This window comes from Ictalurus furcatus, chromosome 18 (genome assembly GCF_023375685.1).
Source record: "Ictalurus furcatus strain D&B chromosome 18, Billie_1.0, whole genome shotgun sequence".
Taxonomy (NCBI): Eukaryota; Metazoa; Chordata; class Actinopteri; order Siluriformes; family Ictaluridae; genus Ictalurus; species Ictalurus furcatus.
The window spans coordinates 2,588,174-2,605,654 of NC_071272.1; the positions used below are offsets into that span (position 1 = coordinate 2,588,174).

Below are 17,481 nucleotides of genomic sequence, written 5' to 3' on the forward strand. Positions count from 1 at the left end.
TCTGCGTCTGGATGCAACATGGCTCCCCCTTGGGCTTAAAAGCTCAGCCTTAGTCCTCAGCGTGTCGGTGTTAGAGCACTGAAAGGTATTGCTTTTTAACATCAGGGTTATAAATAGATTTGGTGTTCTTGTGTGCAGACCCAATATATCTCAAACTTAGACACGGAAAAAGAAGTGATATATTATTTCCAGAAGCCTGTGCTGTATTCTTTGGCCTTTTTTCTGTAAGGTTGGTTTTTAAGTCTACTACAGTACTTTGGTGTTTGATGTATTATCATTATATTAATATTCTATGAATGAGTCCTTATCGTATCATGCGTACATTTACTGTAACATTGGTCAAAGTGTTGTGTTGTGATCTTGAGTTTGATCGTGTGATTGTTTCTGTGAATACAGCCTGTAGACATTTGAAATATGTCCATTTTTTTTCCTTCCCCCGTTGCAGAACAGCACCACCTATACGGGACAATTAAAGCAAACATACGAGCACATGGTCTGATGTACGTGGTGCCTGCAATCGTCTTACATGATCAGTACAGAATCCATGTCATATCATTGTCAGACCCCATACGGGACATTGGAATTGGATTGGCCTTCCTGCTTAGCTTCCATAGGTATCAGATGCTACTACTTACACCTAGCATGGAAAATTCAAATGCGCACAGTATATTCAGAATTCCCCAGTATGCGTGGATCTAACTACAAAACCCTGTGTCCTGGTTTTAAACCATTCAATAATTGTTGTGCGATATTGTCATGCATCGATGGGTCTGGGAATAGGTGTGCACATGAAGTGCACATTAAATGAATGAAACTGCTGGTAGCTCAATATCCTTGTGCACAGGGGTCATCCTTGTAATGTGTGCAGTCTTTATTTTTAAGTAATAGACAAACTGTGAGACCAAACAAGTAAATGAATGCACTACAAATTAATGTCATTTGTCGTTGGTGGTATATTGATTTAAATGCCCAGTTTTTATACTGCAAAATAGTCCTATTTTAATTCATTAATATATTTTTTTTTCATCAGCCACTCTTTAACCTGTCCACAACAGGACCACTGCTGACCATTCTCTGCAAAAGCAATGACCAGGGGTTTTAAGAAATCACTGCTGAGTTGAGAATAGTCCGCAAAAAAATATTCAGCCAATACTGTCAGAAGAAATAGTACTAAACTGTATCTGAAAGTTAGTTGTACCTGGGGTGGTACCCCACAAAGCACACTACATGCACCTCTGTGGGTAAAGGGTGAGGGTGCCACCACAGGGACTAAGAAAAGTTATAGTGTTGTAGGATACCCTTTTCCCCAGAGAGTGAACGGTGCTCCTTTGGTCAAAAACGGGCACTGATGAAATGCCAAATGCATAACAAAAATTGCGCAATGGAGTGATGGGCTATAGTGCCTAAATGTACACACCTATGAAGTGCAGCAGTCCAGTGCGTGTGGTCAGTGCATAAACCCAGAATCGATGCTGCATCTCTGTGTGTGTGTGTGTGAGAGAGAGAGAGAGAGAGAGAGAGCGAGAGAGAGAGAGAGAGCACGCGTTCTCTTATGTTTGTGAGATTACGTGCACTGACACACCTCACATTTTTACGCAAGGTTACATTTCTGATCGTTTTACAGAAACTGCATACGAGCCACGTGTCAAATTGCTAGGCCTTAACGCGGTTCGTTGTAGTGTTAGTATCATGTGACACACTATTTAGTGTGACTGCATGCCGTTTAGGACAGAGCCTCGGAGGGTGAAGCGCGTGCCGTGTGTGCTGCAGTGTAAAGCGCGTCTTTCTGAGCGCGCGCGCCTGTCCACGCTGAAAAATAGTGGTCGCGAGGAACAGGAAAACAAACAAACAAGCAAACAAATACAAGACAAACAAAAAACAAATACAAAACTATAAACAAACAAAAAAACAAATACAAAACTATAAACAAACAAAAAGTTTCTACATTTTTTATATACGCACTGATGAACGAACAAAGAAATATTGGTTTCCAAATGGCAATTTTACTCAGATTCTCATAAAAAAAAGACAGAATTAAGAAAGCAAGAGCTCAGTGAGGCTATCAACAAAGTTAGAACATATTTTCTACCATGCACGAGCATTTATGTCATTTGTTTACAATGACCAATGTCCCTGGATGGAGAAATATTGTTCTATCCATGTTGACAGCGCGTAAAGATGTCAGATTATGGGATAATTAAAATAATAAGAGTCAAACTTTATATACACACATTCCAATCGGTGCTGAAGAGAAACGTGATATTTACTGTGCTTTGTTTTAAGGTAAATGACTCGAAATGATTCACTTGTTCTTGAGAGCCGATTCTTCTGATTCGCTTCAAAGAGTCGTTCAAAGCGAATGAATCGCCGACGAATCGCCCATCAGTAGAGAAGGGAGTCAGGAACTGGAACTGTGCCCAAGGTTAAGGAAAGATATGAGTTATGAGACTGGACTATTCACAGCAAACGCGAGACCACAGAAATGTATTGTAAAACTTCTCATTACAACAGACGATAACCTGCTTTCTGCTCTATGCTGCTCGTTTTCGGAGACCACGCGGCGGGTTTTGAAGCAAATGTAGCTTTTTTTTTTATTTCAACGCCGTTGTCGGACAGCGATTTGAGCTAGCACGTTGCTAGCTAGCAAGTTGACTTGAGTGACAGGCTAGTGACGGGGGAAAAAAGTGCTCCGTTTGGGTCTGAAGGCACTGAGAATTTACAACACTCAAGAAAAACGTCGGCATTTTCTTTTCTTTTCTTTGTGGATGAACATTTCTACAGAAGGTAATTTTATTGGGGGAAATTCTTGCATGCCATGTTTGCTTTGCTGGTATATTTCTGCGCTCGGTGTTGCTGTTGAGCCGTGACTGACTGACTGACTGACCGACCGCATCCTCTCACACAAACACACGGTTTAAACCTCTCAATTTCATTCACACAGCTAAATTGTTTGTTTGTTTGTTTTGTTTATTGACGCAGAACAGCTTTAATTCTTCTTGTTGTTTTTTTTTGTGGCTTTATTTCGGACACACCGTAATCCCTTAGTTCATTCATGTATTTTTTTTCTTTCTTTTCTTTTTTTTTTTTTACACACTTGACAAGTATATATACTTGACCGTGGTTAAAAGTTTTCAACATTGCTGGCTGTTAAGTGGAACTCTTTATACTAAACTTTCACGCGAAGCTTCGACGGTTAATATACCGTTAGAGCGACCGTTATCATTTAAAATTTAAATTTAAACGCGCTTATGCCGAGACGCGCGCGCGTTCGCGCTCGCGCTGTGTTTTCTGCGTGCAGACCCAGAACGCGCAGCGAGTAAACACGCAAAAACGTGAAGCGTTGTAACGAGTGGTGCAGTTAAACACCTTGAGACGTCAAGTTTTGACAGAACCCATGCAGTGTGTGTGTGTGTGTGTGTGTGTGCGTGTGTATGCGCGCGTGCGTGCGCGCGCGCCGTGTTTTCGGCTTCAAACAGGACGCTTCGCCTCGCATTTGTTTCCAAAGCACTGACTATATATATATGTATATATATATATATATATGTGTGTATGTATATATATATATATATATATATTTTTTTTTTTCTACACATTTTCATCTCATTTGGTTGTAAAATAATGCTTCTCCACTCGCCGCGGTTCGCTTCGTATTCCTGTAACACACTGTTATTGATGATCATCATTTTAAGCAGTGTCATAATATGCTTTCTTCATCATCTTCATCATCACATTCTTCTTCTTTTCTGTTGTCTGTCTTTAAGTTTTTCCTCCAGCAGCTGATCCCGTTACATCAGCTACCATCAAATGGACTTTAATAGCTCAGTTCGAGTCGGGTTTCTCCTTTCAGCCGTGCTAATGAGGCGTTCTTCAATATAATACACCCAGAAAAAAGAAAGGAAGAAAAGGAAGGAATCCCTTTCCCCTTCTCTTTCTCTTTGTTTGAACGAAATACTGTTTATTTGATTGATTGTTTTATTTATTTATTTAGATCACTGGCCTTACATTGCACACACACTTCTTCTTGTCTTTAAAAAAAAAAAACAACAAAAACAAACAAACAAACAAACAAAAAAAGGGCAAACTCCTCTCAAAGAGAACAATTGATCAGGTCATTTTTCATGGGCGCACCAGCAAGCGATGATCAGTGCATGTGTGTGTATTCGTGCTGCTGATTTATTTAACGTTTTTGGAAAATGCCCTGGAATTTTGAAGCTGATGTGAGACTTCGCACTGCCTCGTTGGTTATTATTTTAAACTTAAAAAAAAACAAAACAACATTTTAAATATGTAATTTTTGAAAAGAGATCTGAAACAGGATGATTCTTAGCTCCCCCTCATGCCTCCTCTTTAATCTGATGTGTGCGTGCATGTTGTGTGTGTGTGTGTGTGTGTGTGTGTGTGTGTGTGTGTCTTTTCCCATGTTTTCAGGTTTGTGTGATTTTGCCAAAATGCAACATCATCAGCAGAGGATGGCAGCTTTAGGGACGGACAAAGAGCTCAGCGACTTACTAGACTTCAGCGCGGTAAGAAATTCGGATCCAGACCTACGTTCTAAAGCAAAAACGTAATGTGTTCTGTTTTATTTATTTATTATTTATTTATTTAATTTTTATTTTTTTTATTTTTTGTTGTTTTTGCACGTACCAGAGTATTTCATGGTGCACATGCTGAATTTAAGGGATTTTATTTTATTTTTTTTGTTTGTTTGTAAATATGCACATTATGCAATGTAGTCTAGAGTGTTTAAAATGTGGAGAAAGTATCAGCATTTTGTCATTTTGATCATGAAGTGTTTTTGTGTAGAGAGATGTGATATTTCATTTAGGCATTTTGGTGTCTTATAGATGCGAAACAGCGATTTGAAAACGTTCCCAACATCAATGGTAGTGCATCCCACTTTTACACATTTTCTCATGCTTTTACTCTTTCATTGATTTGTGCAATGTTGTGTTTTAGGCTTGTAGCGTTTGTGTGGACGTAGGAATGAATTAGCAGTGACAGGGCGCTCTTTCCTAAGCTGCGAAATCCTTAGCATTGTCCTGTTGCATAGTATAGTGTCAGATTAGGCAAATCAGACCTTTTCTTTAGGGCACAGTAAACGCATCAGTGTTGTATTAACACTTACCGTGATGAATTAAGTCTTAATGCTAAATTAAAACAAGTGATTTCTTGTGTCCAGCTGGATTTATATAAACACCGTAGTCTTTTAATATAATAGTAAGGGTAAACGTAAGGCTCTAGGTTAATTCAATAGGTTAACCCCGAGACTTATTCCAACACTGTAAAAGTTATTTCAGCACCGGGAATTTAGCGGGCGTTTTTGTATTTGTAGCATCACCAACATGATTAAAGCTCCTTTGATAAACTCAGTGTCTTTTAATAGTTTGCATCCTCTTAGCAAGGAAATGTTAGCTTGGTCCCCTTAGCTTGGTCATGTTTCTGATACATGTTGGTCATGTTTCTGATGCAGTCCATCAGTCAACTTTATAGGCATTACAGATATTCTTAAAAAAAAAAAAAAAAAAAAAAAAAAAGGCCATCTTACACACACTGTATGATGCATATATGGGACAGAATGAAGGCTAGAGAAGACAGGATGCTTTAGAGTTGCAGGAAGTCAAATGAATTAAACAAAATAGATTTTAAAAAACATTATTGGTAAAGATAATTCCCACTAACTGTGCAGCATTCTCATTAACTGCGCTGCACACTGCACTTTCCACGCTGCCGTGATGGAATAATTGAATTCACTTGTGGGGATTAATCAATTTGATCTTAAATCGAGGAAGATTATATTAAAAGCATTTAGATATGATTATAGCAGCTACTGTATGTTAATGTTTGTTGTTTACATGTGTAAATATTAAAGATGATGATGGATTAAAAGTAGGCTGTTTACAGATCATTTGTTTTCTCTCATTCGTTTGTGACATGTTATCATAATTGTTGTTTTTTTTTTTGTTGTTTTGTTTGTTTTTTTAGATGTTTTCTCCTCCGGTTAGCAGTGGGAAAAATGGACCGACCTCACTGGGAAGTGGGCACTTCTCCGGCTCAAGTATGTTGTTGTAATCTCATTCATGTCACTGTTTCACACCAGGACGCGTGCGCGCGTGTGTGTGTGTGTTGTGGGTTTGACATGTCCATTAGCGTCGCTCTTTTGAAGTGCGTGTGCTCTTTAGTACGAGGCTGATATCATAGCAGATTTTTATTATTATAATTATTTCTTTACGTGTTGGTGTCAGAAGAAAATGGCTGCCGCTGAGGTTAATACTGAACAGATAGGATAGCTGCGTGCATGCTGTCTAAATACATAACAGTGATTGGGCCTGGTGCCACCTTGGAACTTTCAGATGATCATATATATGTGTATTTGTGTGTGTGTGTGTGTGTGTGTGTGTGAGAGTGTGTGTGTGTGTGTGTGCAGATTGCAGCAGGTGTAACATGTCTATGTCAGGCTGTGTAAACGACGTTAAAATATACAGCACCTGAAATCATCCTATGGCAAAAGTATTTAAAAAATATTTCTGTTATGCATATTTCAACTCCGCCCTTACCCTAACACAGACTATTTTAAGCAGTGCGTGTTCATCGCTTACATATGAGTAGTGTTTTTTTTTTTTTTTAAATAAATGATGATGACTTGCCAAAAAAAAAGGAAGGAAGAAAGAAATGACCTTGACCCTGGACTAATTTCCCCTTCGACCCAGGGAGCAAAACACAACGTGATGTTTTGAATAAGCTAAATCGGTATTGCGTTAACAGACAGCCATCGCTAAATTAGTCATTTTAGGTCACGCCGACTCCGGTACAGAGTTTGTCTTCTCAGAGACGATCTGAGTGACTGTGTTGTGTCTACACTGAACGGTCAGTATTGTTTTTTGTTTTTTTTCTGTTTTTTTTTTTTTTTCTTCTCCCCTTTCTCTTTTTCCCAGACTGGTATGTTATTTAGGGTTTTGGTAATTTGCATTTCCCCCCTCCACCTCCCTCTGTGTCCCTGTGTTTTTCCCCATGAATTGTGTCGCGGTGTGTGTCTGTGTGTGAGTGTGTTATGGGGAGGGGGGGTGGTGTTGGCTCTGGACTCCAACTACCCTTGTTGCCATGCAACTTGCAGTTGGCACGGAAATACGTGGAAATGTTTCATAAAAGTGCAAATCTACCCCCATTAAAAAAAAGAAACAGTAAATATACCACAAAAAGTAAATAAATACTACGGTGATATTATGACTTTATTTATAATGTTTAATCTGAGAGGGGTCTAATCACTAAAACCTTTTTGCTAGTGGGTGATTATTTGTGTCCGGGATGGCAGAGTGGAGAGAGAGAGAGAGAGAGAGAGAGAGAGATCAACTCGATTCTAACCTTGCTCATTTCCCCAAGTGTTTAGAGCACAGGCAGCTTAGGGCCCTTCATGGCACACTCTCAGTTTTGTCCCAGTTCATGGTGATGAAGGCCGGGTTTGATTTTTAATAATGACCTGCACGATGTTTCATGTACTTAAGGATGGATAGATGATGATAAAATGATAAAGATGGACGCAAGATAGATAAAATCCACGCGTTCTACAGGGAACGATGGGGTATAGAGTCAGAAGGAACCAGACATTTAATACTTCATATCTATTCTAATCCCACTATCCTGTGACTCACAAACTCTCTTTGTCCTCCTCTTGGGAGGCAGAATGATGACAAAAAAAAAAGAAGAGAGAGCGAGATCCATGCTTTAATTGTGCGTAGGATTAGGGAATTAATAGGCACGTTAACCTGTAATAGTGATAGTATTAGCGTTATTTACAATCTAACGCTTATAATTACCCCGGTAATAATAGCTATCATTTCAAGGTTTTTGTCTGAGATTATTCTCATTATTTCTCATCAGGCTTCTTTGGTTATTGAGGGTAAAAATATCTTGGCAAGGAGTTGCTCTACATGTAAAAATGGACATTTGTGCCAGCTAGTCAAAGCCAGAGCCATGATAGAATTGTTCTTCAGTGCCAATGACTGAATAGGAGCTACCTCCACAAGCCTCGCTGCCAGATTTAAAGTTAAAAAAAATTGCTAAAATGTGCAGTACGTTAATCAGATCCACATAAGAAAATACGGGAAAATCCACTGTTTAGGTGTAAAAAATATCAGGTGTTATTATTATTATTATTATTATTATTATTATTATTATTACAGCGAATAAGATGATCTCTTACACTATTTTTATTAATACACTTGTAATGATTTTGATGTTTGAGGTTCCTTCTGGCTCCAGCATTCTACTGATGCTGTTCTTGGATCAGTTTTATGGTACCATACAAAACAAGTTTTGATAAGAGCATACAGCTGCACAAAAAAAACCAAAAAACTGTATAACAATCTGAATCCGTTTCTCAATTTGATTCAAGGAGAGCATCAGTTCTGCAGCGTTTGCACTCGGACAGTCGTTCCGTAAAAACGGAGCGCCACTGTTTGCTGTGACCAGTGACCATCGACGTTGTACCACATGACTTCACGCGTACACGCGAAGACCGGTGAATCTCGGAGAGTCTACAGAAGAAAAGGGGGAGAAACAAACGTCGCACAGGGTGTATTTTAAAACGACCCACACTCCCGCATGTAGTGGGAAGGAATAAATCTGTCCTAAACAAACGATGACTAAAAGAACGAGCGGGCGAGCGAGTCTGCATGCAGCACACATAGAGCACATTTGTCAAAACCGACTTTCGCCCACATGTGGCTTACGAGTTGCTATCAGCAGATCAGAAATATTACCATGACTAATTATTTAACCAGCCATTACTATTGCTGATTTCCTTTTGGGTTTGAGACGACCGCACGCCTTTCGCCCTAATATGATTGAAGTTTTATAATAAATAGCAGGTTTTGTTTGGCTAATAATTTCCTATTGAGCTTATAGATTTTAAATGCAGACGAGCCAGTCATTTACAAACATGTACTAGGAAAATATAACAACCACAGTGCTACAAGAAATGTCAAAATGTAATAAATATATCAAATTGGTCAAAGAATCATAATCTCGATTCTAAGCAAAAAAAAAAAAAAAGGGATTTCATTGCTATTTCATTAAGAATCCTGCAGCTGTATATAAACAGCATTAGAGCACTCTTAGTACAGCAGTAAACCTAAAATTGATCAGGTATTGATACCGAAGGCTCTCGACTGTATAGTGATTAAAAATGTATATTTATGTAATTACGTCGTTTGGGTTGCATGTAATGATAGTGAATGTGTAAGCCCATTATATTAAGCGTATTTAGAATTTAGACTGCTGTAATACAAAAAGTCACGAGACAACGCTCATAACCTGAAAAAAGTGTTACGCTTTCTACTCTACTAATGAAGGCTATTTACTGAAGCTCAATCAACGCCATAGTCCAAGTTTACTTAAGGCTCTGGCTGATTTATGATCGATCTGATTCATCATTATGACTAAATATGTTAAGCAATATAAGTATGTTTGTAGTGCAAGTAGCATTACGTATGAATTCCTGATTGTTGTACAGGTTTATATGGAAAATCCCATAAATAGCCTTGTGATCATCCTAAATCACAAATAGGTCTTTGTAATATGTAGTTCAACAAAATAATACCACCTTTGTGTGTAAAGAATGTTCACTGTGTTGAGTTTTGTGCACTGACTCTGTCAGTTGAACATGATGAATATAAAAATAAAAGTTGGGCTGGAATATAAAGCGATTGCTATGAATAAAAAAAAAAAAATCAAAATAGGCTTTCCTCCAAACGCTCCAAACCACAAATCTAAACAAGTGAAGTATGTAATGTTACCCAATATGTATGTTATATTTACCCCTACAATCTTATGTTGAGGCAGAGATACAGCTCAGAACCAATGAGATCAAGTCCCTGCTGTCAGTCAGAATGTGCCATGATTCACTGTCTTATTACAAGCTTGTAAATAAGACACTGTGATTAGGCAAAAGATTCAAAAGAGTCATTTTTTTTTATATATATATATATATTATGACTCATCATTAATAGAGCCGACGGGTAAAAGCTGATCTGTATACTTAAATATCTCTGTTGTTAAAATAATCCAGAAGCAGTGACGCTCTGAAGAAGACAGATTTTGTATTGCCTGCTGATGTGGTTGAGTAAGTGTAACTGTTGTATAACAGTTGTACGGTGGTTGTAGTGGTTTGTATAGTGAACAGCCACAAATAGACTGTGCCACAAACGTTAAAAAAAAAAAAAAGGCTTGCTGGCCTTTGTAATGCTCAGTTTGCACTTGAAGAAGGATTGAAAGAAATGTTGTGTGCCAAGTAGGTGTATTTTCTCACAGCTGATCATCCTAAGCAACATAAAATAGGCCCCAAAATGTGAAGAATATGTAGCCTAGTTAAGAAATTAGGCCTGTCATACAATGCAGTCTGTTGAAAAAAAACAAAAACCGTTCAGTTGAGCTCTCTGTGTCCCTCTCGCCAAGGTTACATCACTTCCTTGTGTGCACTGGGATGCTGGGTCTGTTGACATTGTTGTGGCCTACAGCCTACTTCTCTGAAGCCTCTGTGTGTGTGTGTGTGTTTGTTTGTGTGTGTGTGTGTGTTAATCTCTGTTGAGGTTTGATAAGGCCACCTCAGACTGTTAGCATGACCTGAAATTGGAGTATAAAAAGTGTTTGTATATGAGGTGATCCAAAGGGATGAAGACAAAACATGACGTCATTACTAGTGTTTAGCTAATGTGATGGGATAAGGGCTTGTTGTGTCATGCTGAAGCTTTACATTAATGAAAATGGCTGAATTGACTTACACTTACAAGGAATTTGATCTGGCAGTTACTTACTCAAACACACTGCTAAGCTTCTGGAGACTAGACGATGAAAAAAGAAATGTATATGTAAATAATCAGTGGAGGTTGTTTATTGATATTAAAATGTCACCATCATGACGTTAGAAGAAAAAGAATCTCGTGTCAGCGTGTCGTTTTCTTACGCAGAATGCCGTAGGATACGATAGAGTAAGGTGCAGACGCATTTATGATTTTGTTTAGAGGCAGTTCCAGTATTATCGATGTAAAATTTCAACTTATATAGATGCTAATCGGTCCAGGTTTGCATTTCTGGACATTTGAACTTTCATAATTTTGTAAAATCCGAATAAGCTTTTTTACAGATCTTTATCGGAAGGGGTTTAAACGATGTTTTTCATGCTTGTTCGATGAACCATAAACCATTATTGCACGTGCACCTGTGGAAAAGTCCTTAAGACACGAACAGTTTACAGGCGGGAGACGATTAAGGTCACAGTTACAGTAACTTGGGACACTAAAGAGACCTTTCTACTGACTCTGAAAAACACCAGAAGAAAGATGTCTAGGGTTCCTGCTGACCTGCGTGAACATGCCATAGACCTGCTGCAGGGAGGCATGAGGACCGCAGATGTGGCCAGAGCAATACACTGTAATGTGTGTAATGTAAGACGCCTAAGACGGTGCTACAGGGAGACAGGAAGGACAGCTGATCGTCCTCGCAGTGGAAAATTACACGTCACCATGTAGAGATGAAACGGCTACGGGTTTCACGATAAACCACGATAAAATTCCCCGGCGTTTAGTATTACCGCGTCACATATAATTATCATTAAAACCCTGCGCGATTATCCTGATTTGTAAAACTCACGGCAAACACACACCCAGCACGAGTCTGACGCAGACGCAACACGCGACATTGTTTTTCGAGCGTGAAAACGGACGCTACGATTAAAAACCGAACGCGTCTGCTCAATCCAGCACGAGCCGAACGAGTCAGAGTCGCAGCACGGATCAGCAGGAGTCCGATTTCATTTATCACATGACGAAAGTGAGGCGAGCTGACTGACAGGAAGAGTGAGGCGAGCTGAGTGACAAGACGACGGCGGACGATTTGTTTTATTATAATCGAGTTTGTCAATGTACCGTCTTGTTGCCGTTGTGTTTTTCATTAAGAATAATAATGCACCCACCATTCAAGCAAATGCGTGGCATTCATAAGCGATTTAAAAGCAAGAGGGAAAAGCACCAACGAAGCGCCAAAGCCCCCTTTCGCAGCAACTTTCTTCTGGCAAGCTCTGCAGACAGGGTTACCATCTTCTATTAAGTTTCCCTCAGCATTTTTATAAAATCCAAAATATGAGCACACTAAAAAAGCAGAACGACAGTGATGAAAGCGATGAAATCAGTGTGTGGCCGAACACAAATATAAAACCCGTTTAAACGATTTCAGTGTGTGTATCAGTGCTTTTTGTACATTTTCAGCACTTTTTAACAATAGCGTGATAATACGGATAACCGTGATATTTTTGGTCACGATAATCGTGACATGAAATTTTCATACCGTTACATCTCTATAACCATGCGTCTATGCATCATGGAGGAAACTCAGTGTTATGTATGTGACATGTTTGTATGTGAGCTGTGACTTCACATACTAGAAACTGAACTTAATTTGTTGATTTTTTTTTTTTTATGTGGTCTATATATTTACACATTGAAAGTTCTTTGTATTCAATGTATATAAGATTATTCAGATTGACCCATTCAGATTGTTAAAATGACCTGCGTGTTGTTTATATGTCCAGAATTATCATGAGTAGAGTGATGGTTTTTTTTCAATACCATTCAGACCACTGCCTATATACAAAATCACTTGGCTATAATCCGGAAAATTGGCTTTTCTTTGCCGTCAACTGCGAACCATGAATAGTCCTAGTGATAGTTGTAATTATCGCTTTAATAATGGCTTTCATTTTGTGGCAACTTCTGAAACAGCACTGGATCACTGTTATACTGTAACGTGATCATTATAAGAGTCCTGTGGTATTTTCCGAAAAGCAATATAGCTCAAATATTTTTCATTTTTCACTTTCATCATCGTCCCATGCGTATACACATATACAGTGTAAAAAAAAAAAAAAAAAGGTCAAGTTTACAGAATCATGGTCCACCATAGAGGACAATATTCAATTATACACTATAGCTCAAACCAATATAATAGAGTCCAGAATGATTATGAAAATGAGCCAAAAATAATGATATAAAATAAACATTACGCACAATTTTCCAACTCAAACACTAGGAGAGACTGCTTTATCACTTTTAACAAAAGTCTGTGTTATTCCCAAGTGTAATGTATTAGAAGTATACTGTATTTATAGGTATTATTGGATATGAACATGCTATTTGAGGAATTTATCGAAACTACAAAAACATTAAAGTTAGCTCCACTCGACCCCTCAGTGCTCCTGTATTGTTTTGATAAAACTGCTGAAGGCTAAGAATGATCTTCTGTCTTAAAGATTTTTTTTTTTTTAGTGTCCCTACTGGCTCATTAAATCTTTGCGCTGCACTGTTATATGGAGGGGTTTTTTTTTTGTTTGTTTTTTTTTTGGAATTGTTAAGTTGTATGCTAAGAGCACGATGTGTTTAAAACACTGATGTACAGTTATTCTACCAGTACACATGTAGTCATTATTACACCCTGCCATTCAGAAGCAAATGTCGATTATAGATCATTTCTCATCCTGTCCAAGTTGGCTTCTTCCTGTGATGGATTGTTGAGTTATCCCTGTCTCCTTCATTTCTCACCAGCACCTGTAATGCGCTGTCATAGTAATAGCACATTTGGTGGCGTTGGGAACTTCCTCCCTCCATGAGCTGAAAAGAATGTGGCACTTTTTTCTTTTTTTTTTCTTTTCCTTTTTATTCCCCCCCCCCCCCCCCCACACACTCTCACACCTGCTCGCCTGCTCGAAGCTGCTCAGGAGGTGAAGGGTATCATAAAAAAAGTATAATTAGTCGTCTGAAAATAAAGACGCGCGAGTGTCAGCCCGGCTGGTAATTAAGCTCTGTAGGTGAGCGGCACACTTCGGAAAAAAACAGGAACTTTTAATTAAAGTGGCTGACTTGTTTAGAGACTGTCAAGTGCAAAGCGGCAATGACTGCCATAACTAAGCCATGACAGCAGCTAATGTTAGAGTGTGTGTGAGTATTCATAGTTACACATATGTGTGTGTGTGTGCTAATTTGTGTTTGATTCAATCGCAGAGGCATTTTACACTCACTTTCGATGAAAGTTAAATGTCCTGATATTTCTTTAACCTTAAGCCAAGATGGTGATGTGGTCACGTTTGGATGTAATTAAGAAAAATGTCAGCAGTTTATTATATTTTTTATACTAATAATGACCGAATGAACCAATCACGCAGTCCGTTGCACCATCACTGCTAACTTTCTCTAAAGCAGAGGTGCCAACATCTACGGTTTAGGCAATGCATTTGTAATTTTTGACCCCTTGCTAAGGTTATATGGAAAACACCTGAAAATGATGCCTTACTGTTTTTTTTTTTGTTGTTGTTTTTTTTTTTTTTCATCTAAATCAACAGCCAGAACAAAAATGATCAAATTCACCAGTCCAGTGTGAGGGAAAGGATGCATGACGTGAAGGACGCGTTTGTTTCTAGCAGCAGTTAATGACTCGTTATTAAGTAGTGGTCACACTGACAGACTTTTTGCTTTGCTTTTTAAAGGTTTTTATTTATTTGAACTGTTGTTTGATGCACATCTAGAAAAAAACCAAACAAAAACCCCATACTCCTACATTACACCAGAACCTACATATCATGCTGTTTGACCCGTACTTACACGATCACATCGTCTGTGTGTTACCAAAATAAGTCGGGCCGGATCTGAGTGAGGGGAAATGAAATTGGTTTAATTTCAGGTCTACAGTCAGTCGATCAGTAAATCTTTCAGTAGAGTTGTGGACAGTTTATTATCATGTGTAACACTATGGACATGGACTGCGCTTGTGTTAAGTTTGTCACAGTTGTATGAAGTAAGCTTATACACTCAGCTTATAAAATCTAGACAGTATATCAGTTTAGCAATATGTTTGATCATTTATGCTGCTAGCGTGGAGCCGTCCCCGTCCCCCGACGGACGCTGGGGTTTTTGTGGTTTTTCTCTCTGTCTGCTTATATTTTCTTATTAGCAGTGTTGGCAGGTCTGCTAAGATTTTCTTTGTGGTACAGTATTTCCCTCATCAATTCTCTGGAATCGGATTAGCTCATTTTTGGGGTTGTTCTAGAGATCTAAATGCTTATGAGATGAACAGATTTTAGTTTTGCCTAAATCCATTTTTTTATTATTCATTCTGGAGTTGGTTTCAGTCTCACTGTCTTTCCACTCGTGATTTATTCACCCACAGTTTGACAGAGGTTGACTGTGGTCAGTTCCTGTACTAACCACATCCAGACTGCAGCTTTAGTCTACCGTTCAACTTTAGTTGAAGTTTAGTTTTTTTTTTCTTCTTTCAAAGAGATGGTAACGTTAACGTGCCACAATGTAACGCACAAGTAGGCAGGAGAAAACTTGAGCTTGTCAATTGTGACAGAATTTAGGAACATAGCGTGAGCCGTGACACATTCATTTACCTTCTGATAAACTAAATGTAATATTTTCAGTTCATTTGACAGGATGTATGCCAAAAACAACAACAACAACAACCGTTAACCTGTTCCACCTTGTAAACAAATACAATAAACCTCAATGTTCAGTCTTTGAAGTCCGCTCCTCTTAAATATATTTAAAGCTACACTATTAGACATTTCGCACCGTCATGGTTCTGGGTTAGAGCCAGTTCTTAACATTAGGGGTTGGAGCCAGGCTTCATAACAGATCTCTCCGAGCGATCATCCTCCATGGGAATTTGGAAGATGGTATTTCAAAGAAAAACAACTTTTGAAGTGTATTATGTATGTATGTAGTATGTATGTAGGCCACAACTCACCATGTGTGTCTTGCTATGCAGAAGCTGATAAGTTTTGTTTGAGGGGGAAAAGTGTTCGTTCATGTCCAGTTCAGGGTGTTTAAATGGTTAAGGAGTGTTCTTAGGTTCTCTCTCACTTTATTTCACTGTGTAAAGCTGATTTCTGAGGCTTCTGCTAGTATTACGTAAAGCTGTGCATATTAACCTTTGTAATTAACATCTTCCGTGGCATCCAAGATTTATTTTGTAGTGAAATTCTGAGTTGACTTTTGTTTTGTAGTTTAAACTTCCATCGTCTATATGTTGGTCTACTTTCATTTTGGTAAACGGCTTTCTACGTTACCCACAATGCTGTTCGACTACCTGCTGACATGCGATGCAGCAACAATTTAGTCTGTACACTTTGTTCATCAGACCATGTTCCAAAGCTTCAACTTTCATGCTAACACCGCCGTTAGCATGCTCGTCCTCGTATAGATCGCTAACTAGCCGAACTGAGACTCATGCTGTGGTGTGAGCATAGCATACAACCAGCTAGCTTCTTATGGGAGTAATGAAACTACAGCTTCAACCAACAAATTAGCACCAGAAATATCTCTAAGAACATCAGAGATATTTCAATACAAACATATTTAACGTGTTTCAGTCTAGAGTTTGCCGTCACAATGTTTTTTTAGTATATTGATACTTTCCATATCACGATCAGGCTAGAATATTATTTGTGCCTTTATGTATTTCCTGCCCTGCAGTTTATGATGTTGAATTTAGAAAAGTGTATTGCACACTTTTCACACGGCGTCAGTGCCGTGGACTTGTGACTCGAGTCAGAACACCGCATCGTTACCAGAGCAAGACGGCATTGTTTCTGGATTCCACGGTGGATCTGAGGACAGCTGGAGCGTTATAGGATTGTGTGTGGATGGATGTGATTTAAGTGGGTGATAAGGCCCCCCTCCTCTTTTAATGATGTCATTTCCTGTGGTGAAGTCGGGGTTAAGGTATTCTATGGTCAAATTGATTGGCATGTAACAAAAATAACAAAAATCCTGTTTAAATGATTGGACTAGTTTTGGGATAAACAGTGCTGAAAAGGAATATTTAAGACTCATCGTAGAGCAGTTTGTGGCTTGCTTGCAGCAGAGTGAACAAAAAGGTTTAGATTATACCCTCAGTGTATGCTTCTGCAGGGGGTGTGTGTGTGTGTGTGTGTGTGTGTGTGAGTGAGTGACTGTAAATTGAAAAGAGGTTTCTATTCTCTGCTCTCCTTATTGGCAGTTGAACATCTGGCTGTGTATGTGTGTGTGTGTGTGTGTGTGTGTGTGTGTGTGTGTGATGGCACATGGATCTCCCCTATACATTCCATTCTGTCAAGGACTGCAGTATAGCTATTGGGAATAAGTGTTTGTGCTCATGTGCACATGTGAAAGGTCTGTGGGTGTGTGTGTGTGTGTGTGGAATGATTGGTATGGTTATAGCAAAAAAGGTGTGTGTGTGTGTGTGTGTGTGACTTTTATTAATTTTTTATATGTATTTTTCCATGTGCTTTTGAGCATGTATTACATATGTTTGCATGGAAATAGGTGTATGTGTGTGTATATGTGTGTGTGTGTGTGTACTCTTGTTTGTATGCTTATACAAACAAGAAGGCCAAGCTTTTGTTTGTGTGTGTGTGTGTGTGTGTGTGTGTGTGTGTGTGAAACGTTTATGAATTTT

The 17,481-nt window shown here is 38.7% G+C and overlaps 1 protein-coding gene across 12 annotated transcripts in view; it reads left to right on the forward strand.

The window, feature by feature from the left end:
* Nucleotides 1-2,317: 2,317 nt before the first annotated feature.
* LOC128622473 (transcription factor 4-like) overlaps nucleotides 2,318-17,481 on the forward strand; it is a 169,034-nt gene continuing 153,870 nt past the window's right edge. For 5 of the 12 annotated variants that reach the window (XM_053649014.1, XM_053649010.1, XM_053649020.1 and 2 more), the window contains exons 1-3: nucleotides 3,778-4,523; nucleotides 4,845-4,883; nucleotides 5,983-6,055. In XM_053649014.1, the coding sequence (XP_053504989.1) occupies nucleotides 4,317-4,523; nucleotides 4,845-4,883; nucleotides 5,983-6,055 (319 nt within the window). In that variant the 5' untranslated portion in view covers nucleotides 3,778-4,316. Of the gene's footprint in view, nucleotides 2,785-3,777; nucleotides 4,524-4,844; nucleotides 4,884-5,982; nucleotides 6,056-17,481 lie in introns of those variants that run through there. The other 7 variants (XM_053649016.1, XM_053649012.1, XM_053649017.1 and 4 more) reach the window with 3 other exon arrangements.